General features: G+C 40.8%; 2 protein-coding genes across 2 annotated transcripts; both read right to left on the reverse strand.

Moving 5' to 3' along the window:
• Positions 1-322: 322 nt before the first annotated feature.
• Positions 323-4,350, reverse strand: MRPL16 (mitochondrial ribosomal protein L16). Its single transcript, XM_045558158.1, has 4 exons — positions 4,174-4,350; positions 3,753-3,818; positions 2,010-2,158; positions 323-839 (listed from the first exon to the last, which is right to left on the reverse strand). Exons 1-4 carry the CDS (start codon positions 4,226-4,228, stop codon positions 354-356), a joined length of 756 nt encoding a protein of 251 aa, XP_045414114.1. The 5' UTR covers positions 4,229-4,350; the 3' UTR covers positions 323-353.
• A 4,693-nt stretch (positions 4,351-9,043) lies between these two features.
• Positions 9,044-22,663, reverse strand: CBLIF (cobalamin binding intrinsic factor). Its single transcript, XM_045558159.1, has 9 exons — positions 22,585-22,663; positions 21,854-22,030; positions 20,973-21,086; positions 20,398-20,538; positions 18,648-18,829; positions 14,673-14,850; positions 13,328-13,529; positions 11,000-11,118; positions 9,044-9,314 (listed from the first exon to the last, which is right to left on the reverse strand). The coding sequence occupies exons 1-9, from the start codon at positions 22,661-22,663 to the stop codon at positions 9,253-9,255; spliced, it is 1,254 nt and encodes a 417-aa protein (XP_045414115.1). The 3' UTR covers positions 9,044-9,252.
• Between the last annotated feature and the right edge of the window lie 271 nt (positions 22,664-22,934).

Consider the following 22,934-nt stretch of genomic DNA (forward strand, 5'->3'; position numbering starts at 1 on the left):
GTACACATAAGAGGCATTACAGGCGTTAAAGTCAGACCTGCACCGTAGGTGGGGAATGCACACCTTTGCTTCAGTCCTGAAGACGTTCATCTTGCAGCCCAGGAGAACCAAGAGCTCTCAACAGTCATCCAGGCCTATTTCTTAATCTTCTATGGGATTAAGAATAACCGGTGAGAAGTTACATCCTGAGGTGATGCTCAAATTTTATTTAATGTACTGTTTTTTTCTTTCCTACTCATATACTGCTCCCTAGTTATGACATAAGAACTACCCAAAGACTTTGAAGGTAGGCTGAGGGGAATAAAAATGCAGATTCTTTCAATAGCCTACATACATTTTATTTTTTACACTCACTACACACGTTCGGGCATGTAGAACTTGCCCCAGTATCGCCCCTTCTGGGTCAAGTCATATGGGCTCAGTACTTTCCGTATCCCCAGCATGTTGGCAGTGGCTATGCGCTCAAAAGTCCAGGGGTTTTGGTTGTTACGTTCTCGTTCCTCTTGATCTTTCCGCATCTTCTCTAGTGTCTCTCGGCTCACAGCCTTTGCTGGGAAGGGCAACTTGTGGGCAACCTGGTTGAGGAAACCTTGCACCTCTTTGAATTCACAACGGCCACCCACCTCTACTACAAGGCGGCCAGCCTTCACGGGTGTCACGTAGTGATCAATGGCACCTTTGCCTCCCCCCATGCGCTGCCCGACACTCTTGCGGGTGATGGGCTTGAAAGGGGCTGGCACTCGCCATATGGCAAACATGTTCTTGGGATCCAGAGAGCGGTTGATTGTCAGGCGCATCATTTCAAAATGGCCCCAGTGGAGGTAACCACCACCCAGTGCCTAGAAGTGAATGGGAGATTTAGAAACACGTGGGGACTTAGATATCTTTTATGGGCTCTATTATTATGTCTCTTCTTTTATAGTAACTGTGGCTTCACTGATACAATTGAAAGTAAAAATATAAGTTCTAGAAAGTACCATGGAGGAAAAGCCTAGCGTACAGTAATAAAGGGGAGTGAGGGTGGACCCACTTCAATGGAGAGCCAGGGAAAGCCTCTGTGAGGTGACATTTAAAGCTAAGGCCAGAATAAGAACTAGCCAAGGGGAGAGAGGTGTGTTTGAGACAGAGGAATGGCTTACGTGGAGGCCCTGACACAGCAGAGGACTGGTGAGTTGAGTAGAAGCCAGTGTGGCTAGCGTAGAGTGAGGAAGGGGAGAGTGGGCATGAGGTTCTGTGAGGCCGGCAGGGGCTGATCATGCAGGCTGTGGGAGGAGTACTTTAGAGCATCACTCTGGCTGCCTGATGGGAAATAAATCATAGTGCACACTCACATATGTAGCTACTAACAGTAAGTTTTCATGGAAGCTATTCAACAAGTAAGGAAACAGCTGGCCCAACTCCTAAGTCATGGATAGTTTTATTTTTGCCAGAGGCTTGAAAGATCTTAGAGTTTGATTAGGGGACAAATTAGGTAGCCTCCTCCTTCTCCTGCTTTTACATTATTTTTACTCTACTTAAAAAAAAAAAGATATATAACTCAAATATTTACTGGATAGCCAGCATTCTCTCTACACATCAGTTTGTTTATTTATCTACTATTTTTTGAGAAAGAGTCTCACTCTGTTGCCCTGGCTAAAGTACAGTGGCATCATCATAGCTCAGAGCAACCTCAAACTCCTGGGCTTAAGTGATCCTCCTGCCTCAGCCTCCTGAGTAGCTGGGACTACAGGCGTGCAACACCACACCTGTCTAATTTTTCTATCTTTTGTAGAGATGGGGTCTCGCTATGTTGCTCGGGCTGGTCTTGAACTCTTGACCTTAAGTGATCCTCCTACCTTGACCCCCAGAAGTGCTATGATTACAGTGTGAGCCTCCACCCCTGGTGCACATCAGTTTAAAGAGCAACTGGTGGCAATTCTAATAAAAACTGTAGAGGAAGGGTCTAGAATTAATTCAAAGAGTATGAGATTTGTTAACCCTGGCCTGTAGCTGCTTGATGCTAAACTCACCAAGATTCCAAAATTGCCTTCTGTGAACTCAGTAGCTTCAGTGGAAGGTCCCCGTATATCACGCAAGTTTTTAGGTTCTCTTCTTACTTTTGGCACAAGTGGTACCCTTTCAACAAATCTCAGCTTGGGCTTTTCAGGAATAGAAACATCTAAAAGGAGCACACACAATCAAGAATAAATAAAGCAACACATCTTGAAAGATCCATTTTCTTCCTAGAAAGATTTATCACAATCAGGTGAAATTCTTAACGTTACCACTGAACAGTAATTCCAAAGGTGTGTTACGCTTTTCTTGTGGATGCTTTTAGTGACTCTGGAATTTTTTTGGCTATGACAATGTTCTTAAACCTTTGCAGATAGCAAAGTTTTAACCTTTGAACCAAAATGCATTTATTAATCACTGATCTTGTGCTCAATACTGTAACAGGGACTGTTTGGAAATCATTATTTCATTTAATCTTTAAAACAACTTTTCATAGCCTTGGTATTTTTTTAGGGCTTCCTTTTTAAAAATTTGCAACTTTTTAAAGTTTAACGCACTTAAGTCAAAGGGTCAAATAAAAAAATATACAGCTCAGTGAATTATCAGAAAGTGAACACAGGAACACACATCACTATCACCCAGGTCAAGAAACAGAATATTAGGTAAATAATATTTTTAATCTCCATTTTATGGAAGAGGAACCTGAGGCCTAGAAACATTTTATAATTTGGCCTAGGGTGCCATCCACTTAAACAGAAAAGCTAGACAACATGATACTTAAAAAAAAAAATACATTATTGACTCTTTGGATGTTAATGGGGGTAGTGGGAAGAATACTATATTGTACATGAAACTAAATTCTCCAGCTCTGCCACATTGTTGTTGAGAAACTTACAACCTAGGAATCCTTTGATCAATGCTTTCTAAAAAAAATATATGCAGAGGCTTTTCATACTGAGATCTGCACAGAACCTACAATGTGCAAGAGTGTGCCAGGTGAGGGTGGGTGAGCACCACTTCAGGCCAGACACGTGACATCTTTATGATCTTTACTTGACAGTTAGGAATAGTCACAAGCATGGCTTTATGATGGAGACAAATATAAAACAGGTGACTTCAAGGAAATATCAAATTAGTAATATTAATGGAAATATCAAATTATTAGTAACACTATCAGAGTTACTGCCCCCCCGCCCCTGCTTCTATACGCAGCTACAAAGAAACTTATAGTGCTTTATCTCACCTACAAGTCAAAACATACTTCCAGAAAATAGTTGAACAATTATGTGTAGAAGATCCTCATATGTACAGGCCCCATTCATTTTTTGATGTTTCCAGTATATTTTAAAAAATGATGAGATTTACAATATTGTGGTTTACCCTTAATCTATATTTAACAAATTAGTTCTTTTCAATAATATTGTTAACTGACTGCACACATGTAATCTTATTAGAAGAAAACATAAGTCCAGGTTTGAGGCCAATTAGCTCTGGCTGAGTGGACCATGGGCCATAACCAGTGATGGGCCTTCGGGGACCTATCCCATTAGACACTTGCTCCATAAAAGCAGGGACCTATTTTATTCTTTGGTTTATCTCTAGTGCTCATAACACTGCTTGGCAATATAGTAGGTCCTCAATACACATTTACCGAAAGAGTGAATGGGGATATGAAGCCCAAGAACACTATGACTTCTCCCACTCTCTGCTAAGTTCCATCAGGAGAAAGACTTACAAACAGGAAAAAGGTAAGCTCTCACCTTCGTAAGTTGGCACTGGGAGCAGCGTCTTTATGCCAGCGCTGGCGGGCAGGGCTGCCCAAGAATCTACAAAGACAAACCCAGTTAAACCGGGGCCTGGTACAACCTGGGCTAAAGGTACTTACTCCTGACGGAGGTGTTTTATGAGGTGTGCCACCCAGGTTCCACTAAACGGGTTCGCAAGCGCAGGCACCCAAAGAGGCCAGTCCGGGTCCCCGGGCGGCGACCCCTCCCCCCCGACACGCGGTCGTGACCCTTTTGCACTAATCCCTACGGTGGAGGGGGGCGGCAGGATAGTGCAGCCCCCAACCAGTGGTTCAGCAAGCATATGCAGAGCCTTCTTTGGGCTTGGGAATCACAGCATTGGAGGTGGGCAGGAAAGGGGGAAAGTCTTCTTTAGGGGCCAAAAGGGACTTCTCACCTGACAAGGGCACCCGCAGGAGCGGCGCACCAGCGCGAGCCAGCAGCTTCCACATAGTCGCGCGCGTCTGGCCGCACCACGGTCCCTACAGCGACATTGATTTCCTGCCCCGGGATGGGGAGCGACAGTCTAAAGCCTCGCGAGAACCGGCTCGAGACACAACTCACTCGGGCCGGAAGTAGTGCTCTCGCCGGTCCATTCCACAGAGAGGCTCGACGGAAGCGGAAGAAACTGGTGCCTCGGGGTTTGGGTTCCGGCGCTGGTGTCGGAGGGCCAACCACCGGATCTGCCCCTCGGTGCCTAGGCGCTCCGTTGGCCTTCTAAGGTTCTCCCTCCAATCTCCGGATTCTCCCTAGATGAGGGCGGCAGGGCCGGAGTTTTCTTTGCAGAATACAACTGTTAAAGCTTGCAGTTGCTTAGCGAGTTGGTCCCTTACTATTCATTGCATTAAGCCCTTTTTTTCTAGGGGCCCATCAGAGGCATTAGGAAAATACCACTGATTTGTCACTGGTTTGACGTTTACCGAGCGCTTGCAGTGAGCCAGACACTGAGTGCCTCATTGTACTTAACTCCTCCCAACAAATCCATTAGATAAGTAAGTTACTATAGTTACTTTGCAGATTCCATCCCGAGGGTGAAATGATTTAACTTTCTGTCACACGACAGGGAAACGGTACAGTCAGGATTTAAGCAGTCTGTGTGATTCCTGAGATCCCAGTGAATGGACAGTCATAAGTTGATATCAAGTTAAAATGAAATATTATGTAATTATTGTGGGAGAATGTTGAGTTAATCATTTTTATGGGCCTGAAGCTTTCTAATAATTAGAATGAGAGAATATTTTTCCAAGCTTCTAGGACACAAAGGCGATTAGCAAATTGAGACTCATGTCTGTTGTACTTAAATCTGTGTGGCCTTTCCCCATGGATTAATTTTACAAATAGCAACAAAGAAAACCTGGAAAGCTTACAGAGGTACTGGGAGAACTCTGTTTACAATTTCATGCACTTGATTATCTGCATACTGAATCTGCATCAAAAGAGTTAATGGACTTTGTTACAGCTAATCATTTCTATCCCAAGATTGTTTTTGCTATTCGGAATCTTTTGTGATTCCATACAAACTTAAGGATTGTTTTTCCTATTTCTGTGAAAAACGCAATCTCTACCAAGGAGACGTGATTCAGCCCACAACAGGTGCCATCCCAGGGGAGTCAGAAACAGTGAGAGATCGGGGTAGGGATAGGAAAGATCTGACTTGATTGGTAAAAGTGCAAAGTGAGGAAATAAAAACACTTCCTGTTCTCCGTTGTGCTTTCACTACTGTCTCTACCTGGAGCAGGACTGAGCTGGGGCTGGGGAGACTGCTTTTCCTTTAAGTGGAATTCAGAGTTGTGACTATTGCATAGCATTGGACATTTTAGGTTTCTGTGACTAGAAGTGACAACACAATTTTATTTTTTTTAAAAATCAGAGAGCCATGAGAAATCCAAAAAACAAAACAAAACAAAAACAACAGCAAAGAAACCCAGCCTCACAGAGTTGGTTTGGATAAGCAATAGTAAACTAAATCAGTTGATTTCTGATAGTGTTCTCCAAGTCCTACTTGATATAACTTACAAACTGGTTATAGGGTAGTTTACATTTCCTTAATGATGAGTGATGTCACATTTTTTCTCATGTCTTTGATTTCATATATTTTTGTTTATTTGTTTTCTGCATGTGTAATTTGCTTGTATACTTTGTCTATTTTTTTCCTTTAATATATGACTTTATAATGTACTAAATTCTCGCATAATTTTTTTGGTCCCTTTTGATATTTTATTCCATTCCTATGTTTTGAGACCAAACATAAAGACAGACACTGTTTAAATTATTGTCACTTTATTACACACTTTTATATCTGTTTGGTCAAGTTCTTTGTTTTTGCACTCTAACTTTGCAAAAACGCCCTGGCTATGTTTTATATGTTTATTCTTCAAGATAAAATTTAGAACCATTTTGTTAAGTTCCACACTCTCTATTTTTGGTTTTTTGGCTAGAATTCTTGTTCCTGTTTTTAAAAAAAATTTAATCTCAGAGCTGTTTGCACTTCTGAGTGAGACTCGAGGCTCTTGCTATTTCAAAGAATTATAGGATCTCATTCAAAAGGACTGAAAATGTCATCTATTTAGTTGCAGTTCCTTAACAGTGTGTTATCATCAATCATGTACTTATTAAATGTCATTCATATATCTAGTTAAAGGCAAGCACAATTGTATAAAACTCTTAAATGGGAGAAAAGTATTTGCTAGCAGTTGTCCCTCTTTTCTCTCCTGCATCTTCACAAAAATATTAAATATTAATAGTTATGCATAACGGACCACTCTTTTAAAGAAAGCTCAGGCTTTACCATCTATGGCCAGTAGAGGTCACAAAGTGCTCATTATAGTCACTGAAACCTGTACCAATGCATGCTTGGGCATTAGCATTATGTGATAATGAGCACACACACATGATTATGGTTGGAAGGAACTGTTACACTTTAATTCATTGTTCTCTATTACAGCCAATACATTACAGTAGATAGCTTATTATAAACAATACACATATCTCAGAGAATACAATTCTTAAGACTCTTCCAAACGAAAGAGAATTTTAGAGATGATTCAATGCTAAATCCCTCATTTTATAGATGAAGGACCTTTGAGTTACTTAGAGACTTGTCCAGGTCACTCAGCTTGTTTGAAAGCAAATACAGGATGACTACCCAAAATATTTTGATTCCGAATCCAGATTTCTTCTCACCCTGTATCTGCAAACTGTGTTTTCCAACTGTAACTTACTGAACTGAAATAATGCATTAATTCAATATATATTTTGATTTCAGGTGCCATGCCAAGTGGTGGGGATATATTATTAAGTAAAAATAGTCCTTGGTTGTGGGACTATGAGAAAATGTGACTAGGAGCTGTAAAATAATGAGAAGAACTTCAGAGGTAACATTAGGTTTCTCCCTGATAAATACTTTCCATGTATATTCAGCTAGTCTTGACTTTTGTTTAGTAAGTTTGTGTTGCGATCTTTTCTTTAAAAAAATTGGGTCCTGTATATTATAATAATAAGTCACCTAATCATTTCTTCTTACATAATTTACTGGTGATAAATAACCACAAGCTAAGAATTAGGGACCAGAGAAGCAAGAAAAGCATTGCTAGGGAAAATCCTTAAGCTGCATAATAGTCCCCAAATGAACAAGGAAAAAGGAGAAATCCTTCTTATGTAAGATAACGACAAATGGAAACCAACTAGAAAATGTATGGGAAACACATAAAAAAATTGAAATGTCTTGAGAAATAGATGTATTTTATAAACAAAAGTTATGACTTTCCACCTCAAGGTACTCACAGACGATTTTCTTTTGCAATATTTTCTCATTTTATCACTTACGACAGCCACCTTTATTTTTACAGCATATGCAAATATAAATACATTTTAAATCACTTCCTCAGAGCAGAATTGCAACTCGTCTTAGCAAACCAGTGTCAATCTCATTCCCCTGTGCCCAGTCCTGCCAATAAAGATGAACACGGACACAGAGTTAATGCCTAGGTAGGTAGCTAGAACAAGGTTTTCATATGTAAAACCAGGCTGTGATTGCCCTCTATTGTCTCCCCCCTACCCTTGTCCTCCAATTTCCTATTATTAGAGCAAAAGCTGAGGGCAAAACTCTTACACACACACACACACACACACACACACACACACACACACACACACGCACACGTTATTGTTAAGAAAACAAATATCATCTTTGTTTAAAATCTTTTTTCCCATTTACCAGTTGCTCAATTATTATTAATATATGTTTAATGCATAAAACTTAGAAAACAGGTTATTTCTATTTTGTACATATTATAAACCTCATATGTTATGAGAGAGCACTTTATTCACCACTCCTGCGTTTTTCTTCCATTACAGTGACAGCTCTGGCCTTTTTCTAGGATAGAGCAATTTACCTAATAGATGTGTTTGAAATGAGGATCTGGGCCTGGGTGGCTCACTCCTCTTTCTCTGGGAGCCAGATTATTACCAGAGAGCAGGTATTTGCTCTGAGATGCCTGGAGGGGAAGCCTGTGACTGGGCAGCTCAGTCTATATAATTCTGGGGTTCAGTTTTAGGACATGTAGTATGGCTGTAAACCTAAGCTCTGTTCTCTAATAGTCACAGCTGAAATTTTGATTTTGTATATCTATGAGTCCTTGTATGATTCTTTCCTCTGCACAAATTTCAGAATTGGGATTTTTGGGGGTCAAAGGTGAGTATATTTTAGGCCTTTTGATGCAAATTTTCATATCCTTCCGTTGGTTTGTCAACCAGTGTTGACTCCTACCAGCCAAGATTAGAGTTATCATTGTCTTTGAAAGCTTAAATTTTTTTCAAAGACCTATATCTATCAAATAAAATATATATTGGATATAGACTATATTTACATATTCCATATACAAATTATATAAAATATATTTTACTTTGATTTTACCCAGAACAAACATCAGAAATGAAAGGGAAGAGTTATGATATAACATCATTTAGCTAGTTCTGAACTCTCTGAAAGTTTCATATGAAATAAGTTTGGTCACTTCATGTGTCTGTATATATATATATATATATATGTATATATGTATGTTTACATTAGGTGATTTGAAAAAGAGTACTTGGTATAAGAAAAAAAATAAAAGATTTAAAAAATATATTATTTCATTTGTAGAATTAGGGAATGTGTTGTTTAATCACAAAGATTCAATCTCCTAAAATAATCTCCAAAAAAATCAGCTGGACTTTTCTTTTTCCCCTCATCTTAGGTTTAAAAGATGACTGACAGTCATTACATCGAGAAGCTAGAACTTTTATTTTCATGGGTCACAGAGGTTGAGACTCCAGTGAACTTTGCATCTTTATTCTACATAGTGGTTTTCCATGTTTTGATCACGATATCGTGACATTGTAGATATTCACTTTTTTGCATAGATTTGAAATGAAGTGAGAAAAATTCCACCCATCCTTTTGGAGATGTCCAGTGAATGCTGAACCCGCCTCCTCCTTAGTACTGTGTGAAGTTGGCTGTGATGTGCTCATGGTTGAAGGGGATGTAGTCGGCAACCCCTGGAAATAAGCAGAGTAACGTGAGGTGACTGAGCTACATGTAACCATCTCCACACCCCATCTTCCAAGGGTCAGCCCATTAAATTTGTTAAAGGAGTAAAATCACCCCAGAGATAAATGGGTAATTTGATTAGTATGGAAAGAACATGGAATTGGATTTAAGGAGTTCTTGTTTCCAGTCTCCAGGTTGCCATTTTGTGGACTGTGCCTTTGGGTAAAACCCTTAAGATATATGTTTCTTTTTCCTCACATTTAAAGTTTTGTTAATAATATTTATTCTGAAGAGTTATTTTCAGAATTAGAAATAATGAGTGTTGGGTGCCTAATACAGTACCTGACACATATTAATTGTGCAATAAGTGATGGTTATTGTTAAAATGGCTTCTTTAAGCCAAAATTAGAACGTTCAAGGGAGGACCTCTTGCTCATTTTTGAATATATGTAAGAAATAAAATACAGCAGCATGTTGAGACTTCTTGTCTTTCAGGAAAGCAAGCATAGATGATAACAATATCCATGATGTTTCGGGTACAAGCAACAGAAAGAATGATAATTTCAGGCCTAAATCTTTTGGGATTCCAGAGGCCTTTCTCTTCACTATTCTTTCTCTCAGGGAATAAAAGTAATTGGCAGACATAAAAATGAAGCTGATTTAAGTTCCTGGGGCAATTTCTTGAGATGAAGGTGGTTGGAAAACTAATAATAACATTGATGATTACCATTTTTGAACACATGACATACAAAAGGGACTCTATTTAATCATTTTAAGCACATTATTTCTAATCTTCATGAGAACCCAAGAAGTGGTTATTACTATTTTCATTTCATAGCTGTGGAAACTGTAGCTCAGAGAAGATTTATTACTTATCTCGTGTAGCTAGAAAATAAGGGAAGGAGATTCTAACCAAGCCCTGTGTGACTCCAAGATCTTTATTATATACTTTGCTGCAATTCTACGAATTCTGACTGGACAGATTTTCTTGAATACATGATAGACTCTAAGAAAAACATCTCTCCCATTGTAATATTGGATAATGAAGCATCTGTACCAAACCATGACCTTTCCTCTACTGTGACTTTGGCTTTACATGTCTTTGCATGGTGACAACCTCAGGTTAACTAGGTAACATCATGCTTAGACAAAACCATATGCCAGTGCTCTTTAAGTTGGAGAATATTTTAATATTTGTGCAAAAACTTTAACAAGTATTAAGGTTTTGCCGAAGCCTGAGTTTTATTCTTCCTGTTTTCTCCACACAAACATGAACACACAGACATCCTTCTTTTTAAAAAAACATTACAGCAAAAAGAAGATGAAGAATAAATTTTGAGCAAAACTGTTGTAGAAAGCATACTTGTCCCAGGGTTTGGAAATCTGGGTTTGATTATCTGCTCTCACATGCTAAATGCATGCATTGTACTAGTCCCTTTCATGTCTCTAAGACTTAGTCTCCTTCTCAGTAAAAAGAGAGTCACTAATACACATGGAATTGATCTATCTAATGGCTGTATATATACACATATAATATATGCTTATAGATATATATGTAATTAGTTTATATACAACTACTGTATATACATGTAGAATTTCACAGTTATTTACTGATTGAATGAATGAATTAATTAAAGAATTAAGGAACATAGCCTTCAAACTATAGAAGTGTGCATTCCTTTTCTGCTCTCACCTTCATTCAAAGGTGTTGTGCCACTAAGGAACTCCCAGTATGTCTTGTGATTAATATTCTCAGCAATATTGTTGATAGAAGAGATCATGAGGCCCCAAGATGTCATTGTAGTTTCAAATCTAAGAAAAAATTCATGTCTGATTACTACCTCACTTTAGGTCAGGCAATAATGGGGTAAGATGAAGAGGACAGAGACATCCTGAATGCTTTAAAGATAAGATAAAATCATGCTCAAAAGAGAAAATGCAAATGACTAATGAATATGAAATTAATTCACTTGGAATTAAATGAAATTAAAATGAATGGATTTTTTAAACACCTATCAGTAAACAAATTAAAAAATGTAAATGTCCAACAATGGGCAAATAATTGAATGAGTAATGCAATGAATATCCAAGATTGACTATTTGGAAGTTATGAAAATTATATTTCTCAATAATTTTCAGTAACATGGGAAAATACATACTAATGTTCAGTGAAATCATGAGATACAAAGTTTACATGAAATAGCTGCCTGTCCCATGTAGCTGACAGATAGATCACAACTATTTGTAATATGCGTATAAAAAACAAATCTACAAAATTATAAAAAATATTAGCAGTGGTTATATTGTGGAAGGACTGTAGATTATTTTTGTTTTCTTCTTTATGCTTTTTCCGTCAAAATTTATGCTATGTGTATTTATTGCATTTACAACCAGAAAAAGAAAAATCAGGCCCAATTAAAGCTAAGCACAGAGAAGTATAGTATAATATATTCAGAGGGGTTGAAGTGCAACTTTTATCCTGACCTGCCTCTATAAGTTAGGAAAGTTATGGCGCCATGCAGTGGGCAGCAGATACAATGTGCTCAACAGAGCCTGGTGGAATAGATCCCCCTGTAAGTATCACTCAGTTGTCACTTCCTTGGCTTTTGTCAGTATTCCTCCTTGACATCTCTCTGCAGGATTTGGATCATATCTTCTTTTCTTTCAAAGCAACTCTTCTTTTCTTGTTCATGACTTGGCACTTCTTTATTCCTTTAGCTTAGACTGCTCCATATTTCCTTACCACTTCCTCTTTTTGCAAACTATAAACATTTCCCAAAGTTTAATTTTCTCCGCTGTGATTTATTTCTGTATCCTGCTCTTCCCTGACAGGGCATGGAAAGTGCATGAGCCTCAGAATCAGCACAATTTGGGTTCAGCTCTCAACTCTATTGGTTATACATTATGTGGTCTTAGGAATGTTACTTAGCTTCTTTGGGCCTAAAGGTTCTATCTGTAAAATGGGGATAATTGGATCTGTCTTATAGTTTTATTGCGTGCATGTGTCTGTCACTCATTGCACAGCTCCTTAACTTCAGACATCACCTCTTTCAGATGACTGTCCAATATTTTTTGCCTGTCCTATGTCTTTTCCTAGAACTTCATCTATACCTCCCCAAGCCTGATGATATTTCTATTTTGAAGACCCACCATTAAACATGTCTAAGGAATTAAATCTCTTTTTTTGAAAGGTATTCTTTCTTCTCAACACTCCTGTGAATAGTTCTGAAGCTTCTTTCTCTTGACCTCCACATCTGGTCACTCACCAAGCCCTGTGGAGGCTTCCTTGGTGTGAGTCCCTTTATCCTAGATAAGGTTCTCATCACTTCACAGTTTCACTGGTGTAGTCGTGCCCTAGATTTCAGCCTTGTCTTCTATTCTCACCACCCAAGTAACATTTTACAACATGGATTTTCTTAGTCAAAAGCTTGCAATGCTTCCCTGTAAAATGAAGTCCAGTCTCCTTAATCAGGCATTTCAGCTTTTTACATGATCACCCAACCTACCCTTGTAGACGTCACTCACTCAATTCAGTCGTGTATTCTCTCCTCTAGTCAAGCTGGCTTATTTGCTGACCCCAAATTTTTTGCTTACTTCATTGCAAATGCTTTGTTATACCCACAAATGCTTTGTTCTTCTTCCTACAAATGCTTTGTTCTTCTTCCTACAAATGCTTTGTTCTTCTTCCTACAATAACCCCTTCCCACATCTTCCTAAGTAGTACCTATTCCTTGTGGTCCAAAGCCATGGAGCCTTCTTTGACTATTCTAATCCACAATGGACTTTCCCTCCTCTGAATTTCTGTTTTTAAAACTCTATCATATATTGACCTGTATGATTTGATTTTTCATGAGAGCCTTGCCTATTTACTAGATTGCAAGCTCTTCAAGAGGCTGTCAAATAAAAATTTGTTAAATTATCAAAAGAAAAAAAAAGTAAGAAAATGAAGGAAGAGAGAGAGAGAGAATTGGAATTCAGGTTAAACCTGGAGAGAATGGTGGACACCACTTATAACACTCACTTGAACATGGAATTTTTGCGCTGTGCTTCTTCAAGGACAACAAGTAGCACTGATCCACTTTTCACACTAACATTGATGGTCACATTGAAGAGTAGCTCTACCCCCCTCAGCTGGTTATTTATGGTGTATGTGACAGTGATGTTGGATGCTGAGGTGGTGACAGAGCTAAGATCATTGGGTAGAGTTGGTTGCACCTCATGACCTGTGAAGAGCAAAGATTATGCGGTTTGTATTATGGATGCAAAATCTCTGTTATCGGTAACTCATCCCAAAAAACATTTCATGAAAATAGTGAGTTTCACACAATTTAACAAAGTACTTGAACAATGAGTGTAGAATCCTGGGAAGGACTCCATGGCCACCTCGTTAAAGCTGGGAAATTGTTGGGAAGCAGCCTAAGGAGTTAGGTGAATGTGGTAGTGTTTGGTATGATTGGGATCAGTTTGCTTGATTTTGGTCTCTGTAGATTCTGAATTGAGATAGATAATAAGCCTGTTAATATCTTCTTAAGAAGTCCATATAATGTGAGAGAAATAATACTTTGTTTTAGTATTTGATTAAAAAGAAGAGTTGGAGGAATCCATACCAAACCCTAGTTATCTCTCAGGTGATAAAATTTTTATACAGGACTCCTCACTTTCTAAATGCACATTTCTGCAAAGGTTGAATTTTAAGTATCTCTGGATTATATTAGCAATTGGATAAAATAAAGATATTTCTAATTAAAAAATAGCATGCAGAGTTTCTACCCCATTTTGTTGGTGTGCTCTGAGCAGGAAGTTTTCATATTTAGATCTTTAAGGCTCAGCTTAAATGTGAACTCTCTTCTTCTCTTAAGCCTCCCAAACAAAATCAACAATAGGTCACTACTTTTCTTCTTTTGCTTTTGCACAGTATGTGGCTTTAATTTCTATTTAATACTTATATCTTTCTCCCGAATATTGTAGTATTTGTCTATATATCTGTCTCCTGACTTTGTAAAGAGCAGATATGATAAGATTTGTACAATGTTTGGTGGTACATTTGTCAAATGAATGAATGAAGCTATATGTGATTTCGTTGTTAGGACCATGGACCTTCTCCTTTCCATAGTGTCCCACAAAATGCTTTGCCCATAAATGTACAATGAATGAAGTAGACATGGGGGGCTGAATTCTGAGGGCAGGATGGTATGGCTGTGTACTAGCATATACTCTTGGGGGTTGGAAGTCAGGAATGCTCTACCCACATGAGAATAATGGACATAACACAACTGTATGTCACTTAACAATGATCCACATATTATTCCTGGCATAAGTCACTGGTTTATGACATAAGGAGAGGCAGATATTAAAAGAATTCTTACCAGGGCTACAAGACACCTGAGGCACATCTAAGTATGTCTTGTTTTTTAGTGAAGGGAGGATTTGGGCAATGGCCATGGGGTTGTAGAATTTCCCCTGCTTAATCTCATCAAGTATTATATCCATAGTCTTCTCGCAGTTCCACTCCTTGTTAGGTTGCTCAGGTGTTACAGAGAGAGCCTGGGACAGGATGAGAGAGAGAGAGAGAGAGAGAGAGAGAGAGAGGGAGAGAGATTAGGCACAGATGCTGAGAGTTGGCCCTTACACACCTTATAAGAGACAGACTTGGTCACTAATTGTGATCACCCAGTCACCTAGAATCCAAAACCAAAGCTACACAGGTTTGGAACTACATTTGTCTTCTTCAGTGCTATATCTCCACCACTTAGCACAGTGTCTGTCACTTAGTAGTCACATAACAAGTATCTGTGCAATGACCAGATCCAGGGAACACTATGAGGCTGCCGTATTTACTAACAATTCTTACAGGTAGAGTGAGAGCGAGAGCTGGACAAAGCAAGCTCCAGAGGGAGCTTTAGTCTAGAACAACCTGGCCACATAAACAGAATAGACCTCATGTTTTGCACTGTCATGCACATCCTTTGGTGGACTTCTCCCTCACTTTGTGATCTTGTCAGGACCATCAGTCAGAGGCTCCAAAACGCTGGCCACAGGGTCGACTTGTGGCCTGGGTTGGGCTGATGATAGTGCACCATCCCCTTGGTAACAGTGATTGGTGCACATATGCACTAGTCAGAGTCCTCTCCTGACATACAGACACTGGGAGAGAGAAACATTTTTTTTCCTGATGGGGTTATTCAGCTGAGATCATATAAGCAAACATGGAGCTGCTAGTGACCATCTTCTTTAGCTACTTTGAAGAAGCCATGCAGCAGGAGAGAATGAGGAAAGAAGGGCCAAGAGACAGAAAAACAGTGACCCCTGATATTGCGATCTGAGCTCTTTCTTCTAGTTATTCCTGAAACGCCCTAATCCAGGCCTGGAGTTCCCATTGTATATGAAATAGTGAATCCCAATTTTTTTTCTTGAGCAAAAATGACTTGGGTTTTTATTACTTGCAAAATGAGTCTTGATTAATACACCAAGAAATCCACATAACTTTTCTGAGTTTTATATCTCATGGGAGATCATTTGAGGTCCGAAAGGGCTAACATACAAAAGCATTTTGTAGTGTGTGATGTGGATGCTGCCATTACCACCTCTCCCTTTAGAGTTGTGCTGACTGCGGCCACCAGAGCATGTTAATGGGCTGGGATTGCTGAAGACTGACTCACCTGAAGCTTGGGATGGGCAACAAGAGAAAGAAGAGGGGAGTTAGAAATGGCTTTCTCAGCCAGGGGCAGTAGTGTCAGAACCAGATAGTAGTGACCGTCATTGTTGACCTTGGCAACTGTGAACCATGGCTCTGGACAGAGGCCACTTTACAAGGCAGTTTGGTTTAAAGGGGCCTCAGGTACTCCCCAGCTACAATATCTTGTCCACTTGCCATATGCATCTCCCAAATTCCATTAAGCGAGATGTAGCCACTTGGGATTAAAATCACCAATGCCAATGCTCTAGAGAGGAGTAATACATTAAGCTGTTAGAGGTCATCAGTAACTTTCTAAGAGGTTTATCAGATCCCTTTTCAAGGTTAAGTTCCTATCAGAGGAAACTTGAAAGCAGCCAAATATTGATGGAAGAAAGAAGAACAGTTCTAGAACAGAGGAAATGCCTCATGAGTGCCTTTGGCAAGGACAAGTGTCCCTGGGGCCACTTGAAGGGCATGCACATCTTGGAAGAGAGTGAGCAAAGGCTGAAAAGGAGGTTTAACAGCACTACTGTTCTGCTGGGAGAGACCAGGAACAATTATTAAGCATGACATTGTGCCTATGATTTTTTTTTCATACCACATTTTATTTAACCTAGTTACAACCTTGCTATTGTAGGGAAAATGAAACCCAGATAATTTCAATATTTGCCTGAGAGGGTGCCAGGTCTGGGGTTCAAACCCAAGTTGTTGTAGCTCCAGAGCCCTTTGATTTTCTACACCAGAACATTTTAGATTAGAAAACGTTATGTATTAGACAGCTGGTGACTTCAGATTTCAGGCTGCCTTGCTAAGCTCCAGATAGGGCAGTAAGGAGGGTAGGAAGAGATTAAGGACCCCAATTAGCAGGAAAGCCACCTGGCCTTTGGTATCTGGATATGGATGAGGTCTTGCCTCTTGATGGGCAAAGCTTTAATTCCCAGGAACAGCTTATCAGAGTGTACCTAGCAGGTGATAAAATACCAAACAGAACTCACAAACCAAATTAGCAAAAGTAAACACTTCTCTGGTGCTAAGCTGAACAAGGTTATTTTAAGCAGGTCACACACACAACCTCCCCACCTGCAAACCATTTTATATCCCTTCCATACTGTCTTTTTTCTTCCACAAAGCTTTATAGATCCAAACCCTTGGAATGCTCTTGTATGATTCGGCCATGGAAAAAAAACCAGGGTTTTGTTCTAGGACAGAATCTCATTGACCATGCCATTGGAGTGAGAGCTTTGTTTTTACTCTTGTGTTTAACATGAACTAATTCCTGGGCTGTTTAGACCCTTTTCTTTTCTTTTCTTTTCTTTTCTTTTCTTTTCTTTTCTTTTCTTTTCTTTTCTTTTCTTTTTTTTTTTGAGACAGAGTCTCGCTGTGTTCCCCAGGCTAGAGTGAGTGCTGTGGCATCAGCCTAGCTCACAGCAACCTCAAACTCCTGGGCTTAAGCGATCCTTCTGCCTCAGCCTCCCGAGTAGCTGGGACTACAGGCATGCGCCACCATGCCCGGCTAATTTTTTTTTCCTATATATATATTTTAGTTGTCCAGATAATTTATTTCTATTTTTAGTAGAGACAGGGTCTCGCTCTTGCTGAGGCTGGTCTCGAACTCCTGACCTCGAGTGATCCACCCACCTCGGCCTCCCAGAGTGCTAGGATTACAGGTGTGAGCCACGGCGCCCGGCCTATTTAGACCTTTTTCTAACTTTTATTGTGTGGAATACCTATACCAGTCTCTATTGTTTCTTCAGAGGACAATGTCTTTCTAATAGAGGTCCAGAGATATATTAGGTTTAGGGCTGGCATCATAACTTCATGATTTTCCCTTTCCTGGGCTTTCTGAGCTGGGGAGTTTATGGTGCAATTTTTATATTAATCCCACAGGATATTTTGGGACTTTGGAACATAGACTTCTTAGTTTGGATTAGAGGATTCAGCCACAGATGGCTTTTTAATTTTTGATTCTAGTTGGTTATCTTTGCCCACTCTCATAGGTGCATCTGCCTTCCATGAAGGACGCTGTCCTAATCAACCAGGATGGGGCAGGGTGTTGGATTTGGGTCTATCAAATCCAACATCTTATAGAATCCAAGCCTGGAAATACACACTAGGGAAGCATAGAATTGATTGAGTATGGACGTGGCCACCAGACAGATGTGGCTCTACCACTTATTAGGGGTTTTTGCGAGGTTGAGTCAACTTTGGATCATTTTCACCGATCATTTTGAATAAAAATTTGCCCTTTCCGAATCAGGATAAAGGGCTTACAAAAGAACACGTGGCTGGTAAGATTGAATCAGAAAATTCCATATTTTTTGAGGACCTGCTATAATATTATTGTTTGTTTATACATTAAACTTTCAATAGTCTACAAATATTATTAATGAATTGATCATTATTAATAATAAACTAATACATTTCTTGATTTCTTTTTTTTATTTTTTTCCCCAAGGAAGGGAAATGAGTTAATATAGAATTTCACACTTTAACATTCACCTGCATTTTACCAGTAGATAAACTGAGGAACAGGTACTACAAGGAATATACCTCCAGTCACACTAGCTGTACTTTCACAGAGATATTAGCAGAAGCCTGGAATCTTGATCCTACAGTCCAGGCTTATTGGCACAGACCCAACCAATAGCGTCCAGGATGTGTTTACCTGCATGGCGAGGCCAGTACTGTAGATGTCTCCGATGATGCCATCGCTTTTGATCCTTGTGCTGATATTCTCCACAATATCCTTTAGTACCTGACCAAACAGGGTTCTGTAAGCTTCCTCTGAACCTACAGGGATCTTGTTGTACATGCAGGTCAGAGCCAAAGTTGCCACTGCTCCCGTGTCTGCGAATCACAGAGAAGTAAGATACCAAAATCACCACCACAGCGAATGAACAGCTAACATTTATTGTGTCCTTACTGTATCCTGGTGACATGATCTCATTTACTCCTCAGGACAACCTGAGAAATAGAACCTGTAATTATCTCCATTGAAGAGATGAGGAAATGGAGGCTCAGAGAAGTGAAGTAACTGCTTAAGGCCACTCAAGCAGTAAGTAGCAGTACCAGGACCTGAACCCGGATGTGCACAACTCAACAGCTCCTGCTTTTAATTCATGTAGACTGGCAGTACGTTCAGTCCCACTTCTCTCGTGCTGATGTTTATCTTTCAGGATGTCACCAGTTCTCGAAGGCCCCACCATCACCACCTTTCAATGAAGCCTCTTGGTCATCTCAGCACAGCAGGTGCGGTCTCTTCTGAACTCCTTCAGCGTTTGTTGTTTATACCCATTCTGCAATCTTGGTGCTCTCTGCTGTGTTTTTTTGTTACTGTGCTCTGTGAACTTTTGGGTGGTGGGAACTTTGCATCCCCCATAGCACCCAGCACAGGAACTTTTTCATCACTTGCATGCAACATGTATGTGAAGACTGAATGAGCAACCTCTGGGATGACAGGACCAGAACCAGTGAAAGACTTACCAGATGGCATCTTTGATTTCATTGATCTTCCCCTCCCCACCCTAATCTCCACCTGAAAGTTGCATAACTTCATTAAAGGTGATACTATTATTGAAACCCAGAGGCAAGAAAGTCCGACCTTCCTGAACAGACAGAGACGCCTCAGCAATGTGTGAGATCCTGGATGGGAAAGGGAGACCCGTCTGTTCTTGGCCCACGGGGAGAGTACTAGAGGAACTGTTCAGCTACTTGTCTGCTAGAAACTGAAACAAAAGAGGTTGCTGATGAGGCACATAATGCTACTCCATAGAGGGTGGCAGAGGAGAAAAAGGGACCATGAATGAGGTTTGTGACGGGGCCCCCCCGCACAGAAGGGATCACTATACACAGCAGGGTGGACAGAAAAGGGGCACCATGGCATTGTAGAGGAAAACTCGTCCATTCACAAGCACATATCCCTGTAGAACAAAGAAATCAGGTGGTCCCAGAGCTTCCTTGAAGGGGAACATCATGGCTTTAGGGTTCACAAAGTAGCTGTTTAACAGAGAGTATTTGGATGTAATAAGGAGAAGCATTGAGAACAGAGAGCAAAAGCATCAGTAGTCACTAAAGAGGGGGTGCAGGGTGGGAATGAGGCAAGACATTAATATTCGGTTTGGGAACAACTCTCTGACTTACGTGCACATTTATTGTTCCCAGTGGAGGTTCTGCAGCTGCCAGACCTTTCAAGTATTGTCCTTGCTGCTACATGTTACTATGTCCCCTTCCTTCATGTACTCCTTAACTCACATGTCCAACAAACTTTTACTAAGTAGCTTCCATCTACAGACACGCTGCTAGTCCTCAGCTCCTCCTCCACGGGACGCTCTCCCCTCCCATTTCCCTGCCAGCTGCACCATGCAGTGTCCTGTGCCTCTGGTGTCCCCAGCTCAAGGCAGTGGCGACCTACTCACCCACGCTGAAGGGAGAGGAATTGGCCAGCAGGGTCTTGGCAAAGCGGGCTGCTATTGGTAAGGTGGCCTCAGAGTTCTTCTGGCACAGTGCCAAAATCGCCAGACTGGGCCCATAGAAGGATAATGCTTCCACGTTGGGGCCTCACAAGGGGATAAAAAACCTTCATTAGACTAACATTCAACATGTTGAGGACATTTATGAACAAGGAACAGCCAAAACTTTAAAACAGAAATTGCTAGAAAACCCATCCCCAAGAAAAAACACAGTATTGGCAAAGGGCAGCTTCAGTGTTCTGAGTGTCATCTGACATTTGGATAGAATAAAAGGGATGATGCTGTGTTCAGACAGGAGGTGCCTGACAAGTCTGTCCCCCGGGTAATGGTCTTTTCTAGATCATTTTGGATTGGAAGAAACTCTCTCACTTGTAGGATTATCAGAGGGACCAGAGTGAAGGGTGCATGTGTCTGTTTCCTAACTTTCCGTTCTCCGCACTCCACCTTTTCCCTTCCTGGGTCTAAAATTCCCAGGGAGGACCACGCGCCTCACTCTCCCCTCCCTTCTAACGAGGTCCTACTTGAAGGTGCCCAGCTCTCCATTTGTTTTTGTAGAATTGATACTCTATTCCCAGGGTCTCGGCAGGAGGAGGTGAGGGCCATAATGGTGAGGGCGAGTTGACCAGTGGTCAGGTCTGCAGAAGAGAGAACAAAGCAGTTAGACAAAGACATTCCAAGGGGAGAGACCACCAAGGGCTAGGGCTGAGCTCCCTGCTGCTTCTTTTAATTTTTTTTTATTAATTGTTGAACATGGGTCTCTGCTTCTTATCCAGATCATTTTGACTTTTTAATAGTGTGAGTAGTTTTTCAATCTGCCTTTCCAAAGAAAAAAATGCAGAAAAAAATACTTAAGGAAATATTTGTATTTAATCTAGTGGCCTCTGTACAGACAGATGAGTCCATCAAGAAATCCCTGGCATTTGATTAGAAAAGCAGCAAGAATACCTATACAATCTTATACATAAAAACTTGCAGTTACAAAATAATTTAAGCTTTAATATCTAACTTGAGGCTCAAGACAATTCCTGGGTGGTAGGCAGAACAGAGGTTATTTATTATTATCATTGTTATTATTTGTAGTTGTGTTATTGTTATTAGAACCTTCTGGAAGGTGAGGCTGAGCAGGATCAAGTGACTTGTTCGAGGTCACACAGCTAGTAAGTGGCGGAGCCAGGACTGGAAGCCTGCTCTTTTGACATCTAGTCTAGCGCTCTCTCTGCCTTACTGTCCCCCTCCGCAAATGCTCTGACTTGCCCCCTATTTCTTTCCAGGTACCTTACAGGTATGTAGGGAAAGGTACAGTCAGAGGCACACTGGGGTTGGGGGACGCGAAGTTGGGATCTGGGGGTGGCGAGCGGCGTGCAAGATTCGGGGAAGCACGTGAGGGGCTCGGGTGTCTCACTGGCTGTGTCGCTGGCCATGAGCTCGTACGTCAGGAGCTTCTGGGCCTCCACACCGTAGGCTCCGGCCAGGTTCATGGCAATCAGGATGCTGGGGTTTGGGAAGGAGGATGATGTCACCGAGTTCTCCATGAGCACTTGTATGCCATCCACCAGGGGCTGCTGGGCAGACGGGACCGCTGAGGAGAGAAAAGCCACTTACCAATCCCTGAACCTTCGTTCCTTCTCAGAAACTTGATTCTTGTGTCTCTTACTTACACCTTTTAGGAGATTTGATTAGCATTGGTATCCCAAGTGACTGAAGAGAATTGGAGGAAACATTGAGATTTTTCTTTGGAGGCCAGTTAGTCCCTACACCTTCTCAAATAACTCATGTTTTTAAGAAAGCGATTTTTTATTTGGTAACTCCAAGTAATCTGGCTCACAGGCATTTCACATGATTTCTAGCCCCTTCCTAGAAATCACTGATTTCCTTGCATCCATTTTCTATTTGTCACTCTGCCACGAAGCGTATTAAAGATTTAGGATATGATCTGTCCTCAGCAGGTACCCAAACCTCCCTCTGGTGGTAGTGTCTCGTTACAATAGTCACCAAGTGTCTGTCTTTATATCGTCAACCACCATTCCTGAAGTTCTACTTCCATCTCTCATTAGCAGACCTCAGTGTCTGAGGTCTCTGCCTTTCCCCAGGTAACTGGCTCTTTGATCTCCTTGGAAAAAACACTGTACTCACAACAAGAGTTCCCGGTCTGGGTGCTGGTCCCAGCCACAGCCCAGAGAAGGCTCAGGAGGTGGAGGGTAAACCAGGCCATCTCCCTCTCCTCTGTCCTGTCCACGTCTTCCGTCCACAGCTGCCAGTATTTGCAAGTGGAGTGTTTCTCTACCTTCTCTTATATGTGCTTCCCTTTGTAACTCAGTCTGTCCCCGGACCCAACCACTCCTCACTACCTGTGCTGACCTCTCCTTCCCTGGTACAGCTAATTTCCATTTGCTTATCTAAGTTTACCTACTATAGACCCTCCAAGGTGTCTGAAGGTGACTTCTAGGCAGCACAGTCCTATGGGAAGCTTCGGGCTGAGTGTG

Source organism: Lemur catta, chromosome 7, assembly GCF_020740605.2.
Source record: "Lemur catta isolate mLemCat1 chromosome 7, mLemCat1.pri, whole genome shotgun sequence".
NCBI classification, from domain to species: domain Eukaryota; kingdom Metazoa; phylum Chordata; class Mammalia; order Primates; family Lemuridae; genus Lemur; species Lemur catta.

Excerpts from the sequence above, each read along its gene's own strand:
- MRPL16 (XM_045558158.1), bottom strand. The coding sequence starts at position 4,228 with ATGTGGAAGCTGCTGGCTCGCGCTGGTGCGCCGCTCCTGCGGGTGCCC. Across the intron at positions 3,819-4,173 it reads CCTGCGGGTGCCCTTGTCAG|ATTCTTGGGCAGCCCTGCCC; the intron begins GTGAGAAGTCCC and ends TTGTCTTTGTAG. Across the intron at positions 2,159-3,752 it reads CCCAGTGCCAACTTACGAAG|ATGTTTCTATTCCTGAAAAG; the intron begins GTGAGAGCTTAC and ends TGCTCCTTTTAG.
- CBLIF (XM_045558159.1), bottom strand. The coding sequence starts at position 22,663 with ATGGCCTGGTTTACCCTCCACCTCCTGAGCCTTCTCTGGGCTGTGGCT. Across the intron at positions 22,031-22,584 it reads CCAGACCGGGAACTCTTGTT|CGGTCCCGTCTGCCCAGCAG; the intron begins GTGAGTACAGTG and ends TTCTCTCCTCAG. Across the intron at positions 18,830-20,397 it reads TTCCTCTCCCTTCAGCGTGG|ACACGGGAGCAGTGGCAACT; the intron begins GTGAGTAGGTCG and ends TGTGATTCGCAG.